Genomic DNA, 13,158 nt, shown 5'->3' with positions numbered 1-13,158 from the left:
CCGGCTCAGCTTCAGCTCCAGTTGGTTGGTAGAACGATAGCCCAAGTCCTGACTTTTAAATACCTTGGAATTTGGTTCGATTCTAAAGGCACATGGGGAGGCCACATTAGATATCTAATAACGAAATGCCAACAAAGGATAAATTTTCTGCGAACAATAACTGGATCATGGTGGGGTTCTCATCCAAGTGACATGATAAGATTGTATCAAACAACAATACTTTCAGTAATGGAATATGGGTGCTTCTGTTTCCGTTCAGCTGCGAACACTCACATTATTAAACTGGAACGGATACAGTATCGTTGTTTACGAATTGCCCTAGGTTGCATGCAGTCGACCCATACGATGAGTCTTGAAGTACTAGCGGGAGTTCTTCCTTTAAAAGACCGATTCTGGGATCTCTCCTCTCGTTTACTTATTCGATGTGAGGTTATGAACCCACTGGTAATTGAAAATTTTGAAAGACTTGTTGAGCTCCAACCCCAAACCAGATTCATGACAGTGTATTTCAATCACATGTCACAAGAAATAACGCCTGCTAGGTATGTTCCCACATACGTCAATATACTAGATACTCCTGAATCCACTTTATTCTTCGACACGTCCATGCAAGCAGAGATTCGTGGAATTCCGGATCATCTACGCTCGCGGGAGATCCCTAAAATATTCACAAGTAAATATCAACACATAGACTGCCTTAAAATGTTTTACACTGATGGGTCACGAATCAGTGAGGCCACTGGTTTCGGTATTTTCAACAATAATTTTTCAATTTCTCTCAAACTTGCAGAACCCGCCTCTGTTTATATAGCGGAACTAGCAGCAGTTCACTATAGTTTTCAAATAATTAATACTTTACCCCCGAACCATTACTTTATCCTCACTGATAGTCTCAGCACAATTGGAGCTCTACGCTCAAAGAGGATTGATAATCACGATCCATTCTGTTTGGGGAAGATACGAGAATCTCTGAGTAACCTGACAAGAAAATGTTATAAATTTACCCTAGTGTGGCTCCCCGCCCATTGCTCTATTGCGGGCAATGAGAAAGCTGATAATTTAGCCAAGATTGGTGCACTAGATGGTGAAATATATGAAAGACCCATCGCTTACAATGAATTTTATAGCGCTTCTCGACAGAGGACACTTGCTAGTTGGCAAACATCTTGGGACAATGGAGATATGGGACGATGGCTACACTCAATTATCCCTAAAGTATCAACGAAGGCATGGTTCAAAGGATTGGATGTAAGTCGGGACTTCATCCGTGTGATGTCTAGGCTCATGTCCAATCATTATACTTTAGATGCGCATCTCCGTCGTATTGGGCTCGCTGAGGGTAATCATTGTGCTTGTGGAGAAGGTTACCACGACATTGAGCATGTTGTTTGGTCCTGCACTGAATATCGTGAAGCCAGATCACAATTAGTAGATTCTTTACAAGTCCGAGGAAGACCAATCCATGTTCCTGTTAGAGACATCCTGGCGTATCGCGATCCTCTATACATGGAACTTATCTATCATTTTCTAAAACCAGCGTCTGTCAAAATTTAATTAAATTCATCTACTCATACTCTCATCCAAGGCTAATCATTCACCAATTAAAGTGTCCTAGAATATTTAGTTTTTAAATTTAGACAAAAACAGAAAAAAAAGTAAATAAATGCACCCGAAAATACTAGATCATTATGAAATACAACAATGTAAGGAAAAAAGCAAACAATAAAGTGATTTCAGTGTTAGTTTTAGACAAAGTACTAGTATAGTTAAAATTAGTCTTAAGGATTTTTGTAACGTGCTATGTAAAAAAAAGAAACTGGCGTAAAAAGCTTTCGCAAATGCCGTGTCAAATAAACGTATGAAAAAAAAACACTGCACTCGCGATAACGCGTCGCCACTGCTCTCAAAGGACGCCATAGTGTAGTCCCGCTGATTACCATTAAATGGATCCCGGAAGCATCCTTCGGTCCTATCAGCATTTACCTACAGTAAAACCAATGTATTAATGTGATAAACTTTACTCCCTCTCTAGTTTATAAAACTTTATATGATTTATTCACACTTAGAATTACAAGAAACCATTCCAAATGATTCAATTCGATGCCTTACCCCTATCTCAATCATCAACTAGAAGCAAGAGGTGCATACATACGAACCCACACCGAATCAGCTGGATATTTCACCCATTAATCATGCATGTGAGAACAATAATGGTTGACAGCGACACAGCGGGACGAGACGGTACCTACATATCGCCTCTATTATTCGATACAGCACACCTACATCGGACCTGTGCCTGTTTTTTTCCCTACTAGTACCTCGCAGCAAGGAGGGAGGCCAAAAGATCGTCGTGATTGTCTCGAAAATTGAAAATGAGACTGCACCTTCTTTCACCATTAAAATTAATAGAAAATTGAGTTTCAATCAGTATCGATTCAACTTTTGATTAGAGGTGTTTATTGAATTAGACCACCCACCTTGGACGGTTCCCAAGAGTCATCCTCGTCTAATCATACGATACGGCTGGGCGGGGGGGGAGGGGATCGGGTTATTGGATACCTACCTATGTATATCGCTTGTACGTTGGTAGACACTGTTGAATGTGTATCCTACAATTTACAGCGTGACGCGTGCTTTGGTGATCTATCGTGGCACCGACGGTCGTCGCCGCCGCCGCCGCAAAAAAAAACCGCACAATAGGCTGATTATGAGCTATGAGTCGGTGGTTAACAACCACCAGCCGTGTTTCGTTCACACCAATCGGGACGTGTTTTTGAATCGAATAGCGCGTGGTTCATTCATCCATTCATTCATGCTGAGCGTTCGAACATGACGTCGTCTTCGGGGTTGGGGCCACTATAGACCATATCTTTCCGAGTTCGATCTGGACGGTGATTTATTATTCGGCGACTTCTTTCTTTCTTACCACCTGCAGCTGTGGGTTGTGATGATGAGGAAAAACGAAAATAAAAGTTTTAAATTGAATCAATCCTATGGATCGTTAATCACTCCTTCAACTAGTTGGAGGTGTGATCTCTGACCTACCGTTTTTTTGGGGGGCTGGACACAGTTTAAAAATAGGTACAAATTTCTTCATATAAACTCGTAATTCATAACATTATGACGCTTTCCTTAATTTTTTTACTATTCCATAGGACACCCTGGTCAAAGTGAAGGAAGTGCTGGTGGACGAAAAGAAACACATTCGTTTCGCGGACTGGAGCGCTCACGACATCGAAGTGCTGAACAAGTATCTCTTCCTGACCTCCAAACCGAACATCTATCTGGCGAATCTCTCCGAGAAGGACTTTATCCGTAAGAAGAACAAATGGCTTCCGAAAATTAAGGAGTGGATCGACAAGAACGATCCGTGTGCCTCGTTGATCCCATTCTCCGGACTGTTCGAGCATAAGCTGGCCGAGATGGAAACGGATGCGGAGCGAAAGTCGTTCGAGGAAGAAACCAAATGCACCTCGATGTTGGAACGAATTATCACAACCGGATACAAGGCATTACATTTGGAGTACTTTTTCACGGCCGGACAGGATGAGGTTAAAGCCTGGACGATTCAGAAGGGTACGAAAGCTCCGCAGGCGGCGGGTCGTATTCATACCGATTTTGAGAAGGGATTCATTATGGCTGAAGTGATGCACTACAATGATTTTAAGGAGGAGGGTAGTGAGGCAGCTGCCAAAGCTGCTGGGAAGTATCGACAGCAGGGACGGAACTATGTCGTCGAGGATGGTGATATCATCTTTTTCAAGTTTAACGCCGGTGCCGGGTTGAAGGATGCCGCCAAGAAAAAGTGATATCAACAGTTTGCAACGGTCATCATTGTGTTTCTCTATCTGAACATGATATTCTACTCGCAGTTGTTTCTTCCGCAGTTACAGTGAGGGAGAGACAGAGAGTGGGTTGCATTTTTTGAATAACTCATCGATTGGAGGAGGACGAGCAGATAGTTTCTATGGGAACACATTCAAACACTCATCGAACTTTGAAAATGCCCGTTACACAAGACATACAATAACAATATCCATTTGTAACAAGACAAACACATAATTGTGAAATGTTTAAAAAACTAAGCTAATAAATTATTTGTTTTGTGTAGCTGTTTATGATTACTGGAGTTGTGTTTTCTTCGAAATTAGTGTATGTAAATTAAGTTTTATTTTTTGTGTTTCGAATTCATCTCGTCAGTAACTAGCCCCATCTTGGTGTCTAGTTAGACGATGTATCTAAACTAGTACCCAAATTAGCACAAGTTTGACACAAAAAAAATCCAAACAGTTCGCACGACACATGTGAAATATATGTAGTTGTTCGATTGGATTGCTTTTTGACAGCTAAACTCGAATCCAAGCGATCCAAATTGGAGTCTCCGCAGCTACCCAGTAAACCGCAGCTAGTTTTTCTTTGTATGTTTATTTGCTTACTTCATCATTCATTATTATTGCACTGGTGTTAGGTGTTACCAATTTTTTCCACCCGGTGTAGGTGAAATTGTAACCCGTCAGGGTAAAAATTTAGCACTGGGTGAAAATATACCTTACTTTGCATACTCATTCCGTAGAGTGTATTGTTTATGTAACATAATGCTCACCGCTGTTCGTTATGATCGCTCACTTTTCCTTGTAAGTTTTGTTTGTTTTAGCTTTTGCGAACGATTTTGATGGTCTAGGTAGGTGTAGTAAAATTTGTTTCATATTTATGTATCAATGTCATAGGGACGTTGTTTTAATTGCCGCAAGGTTCTACTGTATCGATTTTGCTGGCTATTTTCGGCAAATTGAAGACTAAGAGAAACGAAAGCAATGAAATTAAAAGACGGATCGATATTCTAGAGCAAATTAGCTATAAACTTAGAACGGAAAACTAGAACTAGGCAGACTCTTATGGACATGATCGAAAGGAAATGTGAAGAGCTCTTTGCCTTCTGCTGTTCTACCGGGGGGTTTAGACCGCTCTCCTTTTGATATTAAATTGTTAGTGGTTATGCAGCGCACGGGCGATGCTAGTTATGAGATAAGGCGGTTTTACATCGTTTTTATTTTGATCAAACAGAAAGTGACGAACCACGGCAACATACAGACGTCCGCCAGAATGCATTCTGATTTTCGGGATAGCTTCCCGCCCCGATAGTCAGTGTAGCGAAGTGCGCGAGTGCGACGGCAAAAATACCCGTTGGGGTTAGCTAATCGTAAAGTTACCCCGGCAAATCTACAACCGACCGAACACCGACCGTTCTCACCGTGGAGGATCAGTTGAACGAACCAAGCTCTTCTCCACAGTTTATTGCCAAGGAGAACGAAGTAGGGCTGACACTTGTTCCACCTGGGAAGATCACAGCGGTAACTTCCGGGGTCGTTCACGGCGAGTAGACGATCCGGTGAATTATCACCACCGTCGCTAAGCAGGCTTCAACAAAGAAGCCAAGCTGACCTTCCTAGCTAAAAGACAAGGATCGGAACCTGAGCAGCCAACGGAAACCGATCGAGTACCAGCCTGGCGGAAGAAACCGCCTGCCCTCTCTTCACCAGCAGCATTGGCTTCCAACCTCAGCAGCATTGGAGAGTCGGAGTGAAAAATACACGGTAAAATTTAATTGTTTGTTTACTCTCCTTGTTTGTATACGAAAATCCGGTATTCGGGTGGAAGCCGCCCTGACAAATAGGGTTCGCCGGGCAAACAAGAACCTAAGCAGTGGGGAATCGTCCTACTTACACGTGGTCAGTCAGGTTCTATTTGTTCTAATTTGGCACACAGCTTGGGTGCAGATACGTTGCCGCTTCTTTCACCGATTCCGCTCTGTTGATGACAGCAAAGTTGTCTGCGAACGGTACCAAATCACACCCCCTAATCATCAGAGAGCGAAGGCTCGCCGTATACAAGTTAAACAGTATCGAGGAGAGTGGGCAGCCTCTTTGTCCCACCACGGGTTAGGAGGCCATTCGCGGTTGTTCGCGCAGGATGCTCGATTCTGAGTCTGAGCTTGAATCGCGGTGTCGAGAATCCAACCTTCCACATGCAATCTAATTGTAGCGAGGTTGAGCACAAGGACAAATCTAATGCGCTTGAGTGCACTGGTGATGTGAGAATTCTCATCATTGCGCCCTTTTTTAAATAGTCATATTGAAGTGATTGCATAGATCATGTAGTTGGGTAAATCGTGTTACGATAAGATTGTGTTTCAGCATGCGAATTTAGTTCAGTCAACATTAGCATCTACCCGCCCTGTAAGAACGGTTGGTTTCAAAATCGTCCAATGAAGGACGTTCGTTGGACCAATTTGGACAACGTCCAAATAACCGTTCAACGAACGTCCATCGTTGGACCCATGTTGAACGATTTTGAAACAATTTTTTGGGCGTCTCAGTGGGCGGTCAGCGTGGCAAGCAGAAAGTTAGCAAAAATTTAGCAAAGCAAAATTGATGCTGGCAGAGTTTCTGCGAGCATTTTGCGCGATTTGTGCGAGAATTCTGGCAACGAATTCGCTCAAATGCAACAACCGTTTCTGACAGAAGCGGTTTCATCAACCGATGCTGCTCACTTTTATCCAGAATCGAGCCAGAAATGTACGACCAAGATCTCTGCACGCTTTCTGCCATATCTTTGTCAGATGTTTTGCTCAATTCGTGCTAAATTCTACCAGGTAGGAATTGCCAGGATCTTTGCACAGTTTATGTCCGAGTTATGCCAAGGGTTTGCTCTGTTCCTGTCAAAATTTGCAAGAAAACGCGAGCGAAACCGAGTTTGCCCTAGCTCAACTAACCCGACAGGATACGCGCAGAAATCTGACAGGGCTGCCAAACCAAGACTTCCCAGTTAAACTCTTTCCGGAACCGGTTCGGATTTCTTAATGGAGTCATTATGGATTCCAAATCAAATGCAACAACCGATTCCGACTCAATCGGTTTCAGAATCGGTTGTTGCATTTGATTTGGAATCCATACTGACTCCATTCAGGATTCCGAATCCAATTCCGAATGGTTTGACCGGGTTAAAGAAATCTAGCAGAGCGGTCTCTGCCAGAAAATTTGCTCACTGGGTATTCGTGATCTAACGCTAGATGTCGACCGCCAGAGGGCACGGAAGTTCAATGATGATGTTTTTATTTTCATCTGTCAAAACGCATTGGAAAGTAAATTCTGAATTTTTTAAATTCAATCAATATTATAATTAAACGTTATTTCTTCTAATGAAAAGTAATATTGGTGAAGAAAATATGTTTCCTACCTCTGAAAAATATCCAGATTGTAAATTTCTTGTTACTTCACTCACATTTGTTCTTCCGGTTTCAATTTATACTAAAATGAAATTCAGAGATTGAAATTTCGATAGAAAACACGAAGGTGGGCAAAAATCACTGGATTAAAGAGTGTAGTTGTTGGTAGTCGAGGTTATCCACTGATAAGTCCAATTTCTAGATAAACATTTTCCATACCTAAAACAACCAACCTAACCTCAACAATACAAAAATAATTCCGGATCTCAATAATTCGTAACAAAATATTGAGTTCAACTGAATGTTTTGGTGTCAAACGATAGAACGAGTGTTTTCTTATCACCTGTAATCAAGCTTTTTGTGAAACTATGTGATATTTATTTTAAAACAATTAAAATAGAACAACCATCCTATACCATCAATGCAAGAAAATGTTTTCATCATCATTTGACTAGCACCGAAAATGAAATCCAGTTGGCGCATCGAGCGAAAAAGTTTCACGTTTGAGAGCCAATTACAAGCATTATTTGAACACTCCCTTCGTTAAGTTTTGTCACACACTTGCTTGATCACAGTGCCGAGCAACAAATTTGCTGCAATCAAAGCAACTGTCAACCGTCCTTCCGCTTAGACTGAAAATTTCATTCTTCGTGGAGTGAATCGACACGACTAGTCGACTAAAAGACCGCCACCCGGAAAGAAACATGGGCCGTGAGTGTTTCGCCCGCGAATTCAAAACCGACCGTCGCATCGGATGAACCTTTTGATTCCACAGAGAACGAACGATTCTTTAGGATCAAATGCTCTATGCATCGCCGCGTTCCAAACCGCCACCGTCTTTCCCAGATTCGATCAGAGTATGGACCAAGCGGAACAACTCGCATTACCCGAAGGAAGCGAGGCATTTGTGCGGCACAAAACACGGATTGTGGCTGGTGTGTACACACGCGGGCGAGATCAATATTCCTCTTGTTTTGACGTCTCTCGTATAGAAGAAGAGAAAGTATCTGCATCGAAGGAGCCAAAGAATTTGCGCTAAACGACGGAAGTGTACGAAAGAAACGACTCAGGGTTCCAGGGAAGGTGACCCACTGGCAAACGGGAGCACCGAACAAACTGATAGGCGAGTCGTAACGCTGCAAAAAGAGCCCTCAGTAGAGGTAAATTGCTAGCTAACTCGATCCAAGCAAAGGTTGCTATTTGCTAATAACGTTGTTTTCAGGGCTTTTTTTACTGGAAACTGATTCTTATTCTGGAAACCGAATCTTTGTTTCGGAAGCTGATTTGTTGTTTGGAAGTTGATTATTGTTCGGGAGCGGATAACATTCCTGAACGCAACGGAGAAAACTTGTCGATTCGGAAGCGTACGGGGTCAACGTCGAGCGACTGGGATTGCTCGCGTCGAAGTAGTGCTAAACCTGAGGGCATAATTAGTACCAGTGCAAGTAAGATAGTGTAAGGAAGAGATGGCTGATCTGGCCTAGAAGGTAGCGTTCAGGAAGGAGAAAAGGAAGAGAAAGTGCACCCCGCTGAACGTGAAAGGAAGAAGGAAAATGCGGTGGAGGAAGTTTCGCCAGTATATTTAGGAGGAAGGGAAATCAGTAATAAAATTTATGTAGAATCAGATTTGTAGATTGCCTTGATTTCCAGATTTGGGTAAGCCATTTTATGTTACAATCGGTTATTATCGTCGAGACAATCCCATGGCATACCGTAGGAGTTGAAGTCACCTAGAAATATCCGCAGCAGATGGAAGTAATGCAAAGATCCGAGCCTTTCGAAAACTTTAGTTCTACCAATGACAATAGACTTTAAGGCTCGACTCGAAATGTGTATGTTCATACCCGTAGTTGTCAAACAAGTGTAGCACACAGTGGCGTAGATGGCAATAGTGAAACACTGATTTTCTGCGTTCCAGTTTGATGGATTACATTATTTTTTTAAATATATTTCGTGTTAGCCCAAATCTCTATTATCTGTGGCTCTTCTCATTTGCCGTCTCAAGTATCATTCACCTGTACCTCTAATATTCGAAAAGCCAAGAGACTATTTTTCCCGGGACTTCAAATCTTACTACAATTTCCAAGGGTGTTCACTGACTGATACGTGTTGCTCACGTCTAAAAATCTCACAGACTTCATTTTGCTCTTTTCTCACTTTATGGATTTTTTTGAGGTTTGAGATATGCAAAATTCTCAAAAGAGAAAAATTTTGGATAAGACAAAATTTGTGTGCATAAGGACACAAGACCTAACATTAAGCACTGAGAACTGACATACAAGTAAAGTTTTCAACTTGTGTAAGAAATAAAACTGTCGCTTTGAAATGATAACGGCAAGTAGCAACTTGCCACTGGCCGGCGCTTCGAACGGCCTGCAATCGCTATACGGTATTTGTGTGCAAACTTGGATACCATGGTGACTCACGCGTGCAAACCTGTATGCGATGGTGATTTTCAACGTATTTTCATTTAAATGTTTACACAGGTTTTTCGAGAAAGTTTGTTCCAGCTTATATGTCTGTTTTCTGTGCATGAAGTAAGGTGTTTTGAATTCTCTTCGTCAGTAACTAACACCAACTTAATGCTAGTGCAACCCTTATGCACATAAAATTGGTCTTAACCAAATTTTTTCTCATTTGGGAATTTTGCGTAGTACCAGATGTTTGGTTCTTAGACTTCGGTTCGCATTCCTCGTCGACAAACAGAACCTCTATGCTTGCTATCGAGACATCGTTCGGTATTATACTATGTTCACACTACAGAGTTAAAACATGTTATAATAATTGGCAACAAGAAAAACGTCCTCAAGATAGCGTTGAAACACGTTTTAACTCATAGTGTGAACGTAGTATTAGCCAGTTGTTTTGCGTTCACGCAAGACGTGCGATTTTTTAGATTTCAGTGTCTAACTAGCGCCAATTTGGATGATAGGGAACTACAGGTCAATGCCAATTGACAATATTCTAAGGGCGTCTCGACCACGGCTCGCATAAACGAGGCTTGCTTCTCCGCAGATGTCAGTTTTTGGAGACCTTATTGAAACGGTTTTCCCGAAAGTTGGTAATTGACAATATTTAAGCTCGATTTCGATGACGACCGCTCGTCAAATATTTACACTCATAGGAGCTCTCCTAGTATGTGTAAGCTGTGTTCTCGTGGATGTTGATTCGACAATTTTCCTGTCATCTCTCTCGCGTATTTTCTTTTGCTTCTATCCTTTTATTTCCTCTTCATCAGTATGTGGTTAGATGTCTGCTGTCTATTCAGGTCCGTAACCAGGAATTTGTTTCGGTAGAAGCTTAAAAAATAAAAAAAATCAACTTGACTTATAGATTCAACCAGTCCCAACATTTTAGTCGCTCCGTCTGGTGCTGTATAATCACGCCACAACTTACAAAGACATTAAATGGAAATAAAGAAAGCGACAGAAAAGCTACTGCTGGCAGCAACATTAATCTCATTATGGTTGTTCGACTAATATGTGGTTCAGCAGCAATTTGCCTCCGATTGAAAGAAATGACAGCTGGATGTTTTGGTATCGGTCTGTCGAGTTTTATTGATTTCAGGTACATTGTGTCAGATGCTGTTAAATCCGATTGCTGGGGGATGCTGTGTTTCTCGTCTACGTCATGTTCTGGACTTCACTTGCGATACTTGCTGTCGCTTGTTTAGTTCCTTAAGCTGATTTCCCGTTTTGCGATCTCGCTGGAACTCTTTAGGTAGATTGCGGCTCTTTCACTCGCATTTTAATTTCTTTTCTAGGCACACTTTCTTTTATTCTTTAGGCTTTGCCCACTCTCCTTCTTATATCACTAGCTGATTGAGGTTCTCAGTGATTGAGGTTATGGCATCGGAATATTTGGATACGCTTTTCATCCATTTTTTCGTCTTTGCGCTATCTTTTCACTCGAAACCCGATTTAAAACCCTGATGGGTGGGAGCATTGATCATGTTTAAGTGTGTTGGTGAATGCTCGGAAAAGATGTGACGTCACATCCCGAATACAACTGTACAGCGACAAAATCATGATTTTCACTGTGACAGTACAGTAATGACGTATCCAAACGAACAAGAAATTTGACGTATTCACAATACAAATACGTCAGATTTATGCTCGTTTGGAAAAGTCAAATTTGTCTTGGCCACACTAACTGGAGTGCTCTAAATTCTAGTGTTATGCTGAAATACAAAAACAATAAATTTCAACGTTTCTACAGTAAATTTCGATGTAAAATCGACTTTGGATGGTTATGTATCTTAACATTAAGAAAATCATTTTTTCCATACATGTTATTCTCGAAAACAGTATAATTTAACCCTTTCATGCCCAACTTTTTTCTAGTGCATGTAGGGGTTCAAAACTATTTTTCCTTGAAAACGGTGGGGTCAAGAAACACGAAAAGCCTATTTTCATAAAAATAGGTGCTTCCATGTCAGTGCTAGAAGCTGGTCAATTTTTACCTTCTAATGCTCAATAAAATTCTCCAAGAATAATTACAATAGTACAATTACGTGGAAAACGTAGCCAATTACAGTCTACATTGGTAAGTTTTATCAGTTTTCAATAATATTGCACCATAACGAAGATATATAAAAAAATCATTTTCCGTCGTCAACGCAAACTGTCCCTGGCAGCACTGCTCCATCGGAATCCAATCAGACTAATTACAATAACTTCAGTTCTAGAGCTGATCCTGGTTACTGTTAATACTCAAATTAAAGGCGATAATCACATTAATAAGCCTTACTTATTTTTGTGAGCAAATCTCGCCTCAATCAAAAGTTATAGCTGTTTAAAAACGTTGTCCACAAACAACATGGGCATGAATGGGTTAATGTGAATTTACTATATCAGTTTTTTTGCTGAACAGTAAAATTGATTGTTACATGAATTTTATTGGAAATCTGCTGCGAGAACTGTGCGTCGAACAATGCTGAAACAGTATATAGTTATTATTTATAATATTTAATGCTGTTGTAAAATTTTATTCGGGATCCCACACTAGCAAAACAACCTTTCAGTAGCTTAAGGGGGTCCTCTTATATAATTGTGCAAAAAGTTCCTAAATTGTTTTTGAAGAAGTAAATGACTTTATCATTTGCGCTATTCTGCAAAATGTTTATTAAGGTTTCATCTATAAAATAAAAATGTAAGGTGTCCAAAATGGCGGCTCCAGGAAAAGGTGTTTTGAAAACCGACCTCATCTGCGGGTACGAGACAGGTCGCAATTCGTCGTCTACAAGCAGCAAACCAAAACGATCTTGAAGACTAAATTCCGTAGAGGCGCCCCAACTCAAAAAAAACATGAAAAAACTCGATATACAAACAAAACACTTGAAAATAAAGTATCGTTTTTTCGCATGATTTTACCACTTTGGCCGGCTGTAAAAATCGTTAATGCAATTTTGTAGGTTATAGCGCCCGAGAATGTTGTCTTCTTTTAGGCGAGCAAAACCCGAAGTTGATTGTTCCGAGAAAGCCGCCATTTTGGATGCCATTTTTGACACCTTACACTCGAAATTTTTTATTTTATAGATGAAACCTTAATAAACATTTAGCAGGATAGTGCACTGTAGGAATTGAGACAGTGTGCGATAGTAAATATGAAAACGAAACAAATGAAAGGTAGAGATTAAGAAGAGCGAAAATAGAAATTTTACCGCTTCAAACAAATTATTAAACATTAGTTACTTTTTGCCACTATTATATAAGAGGATCCCCATAATCCTCCAAATAACGAGAAATAGACGGTTGTGATGGATTGATCATTGATCGTTGAACTTAATTTACATTTTCAACCAATACCGTTGTTTCCCTTATTATTTTGGTAATTCCAAGTGCTATTCCTATTTGCATTCTTTCAATTCGGCAATCACAAAGCCTATTCGCTAGAACGATAAATTCATATGTTATCTCTTCTTATTTTATTTG

General features: G+C 40.7%; 2 protein-coding genes across 2 annotated transcripts in view; both read left to right on the top strand.

Annotated features, from left to right (window-relative positions):
• Window positions 1-4,118, top strand: part of LOC131688482 (obg-like ATPase 1) — a 54,389-nt gene extending 50,271 nt beyond the window's left edge. The window contains exon 6 of the mRNA XM_058972766.1: window positions 3,156-4,118. Coding sequence (XP_058828749.1) covers window positions 3,156-3,809 — 654 coding nt within the window. The 3' untranslated portion in view covers window positions 3,810-4,118. The remainder of the gene's footprint in view (window positions 1-3,155) is intronic.
• Window positions 4,119-7,083: 2,965 nt separating this feature from the next.
• LOC131676474 (uncharacterized) lies at window positions 7,084-9,234 on the top strand. The gene is made up of 3 exons (XM_058955538.1): window positions 7,084-8,160; window positions 8,218-8,385; window positions 8,448-9,234. The coding sequence occupies exons 1-3, from the start codon at window positions 8,026-8,028 to the stop codon at window positions 8,682-8,684; spliced, it is 540 nt and encodes a 179-aa protein (XP_058811521.1). The 5' UTR covers window positions 7,084-8,025; the 3' UTR covers window positions 8,685-9,234.
• Window positions 9,235-13,158: the final 3,924 nt, after the last annotated feature.

The sequence above is a fragment of the Topomyia yanbarensis genome, chromosome 1 (assembly GCF_030247195.1).
Source record: "Topomyia yanbarensis strain Yona2022 chromosome 1, ASM3024719v1, whole genome shotgun sequence".
NCBI classification, from domain to species: Eukaryota; Metazoa; Arthropoda; class Insecta; order Diptera; family Culicidae; genus Topomyia; species Topomyia yanbarensis.
Note: the sequence above shows the minus strand (reverse complement) of the source record. Positions and strands in the feature narration are given on the sequence as shown.

Bases quoted from the DNA above. Each gene is read 5' to 3' on its own strand.
- LOC131676474 (XM_058955538.1), top strand. From the start codon at position 8,026: ATGCTCTATGCATCGCCGCGTTCCAAACCGCCACCGTCTTTCCCAGAT. The intron at 8,161-8,217 runs GTGTGTACACAC...TCTCTCGTATAG, and splicing joins CAAAACACGGATTGTGGCTG to AAGAAGAGAAAGTATCTGCA. The intron at 8,386-8,447 runs GTAAATTGCTAG...CGTTGTTTTCAG, and splicing joins AAAAAGAGCCCTCAGTAGAG to GGCTTTTTTTACTGGAAACT.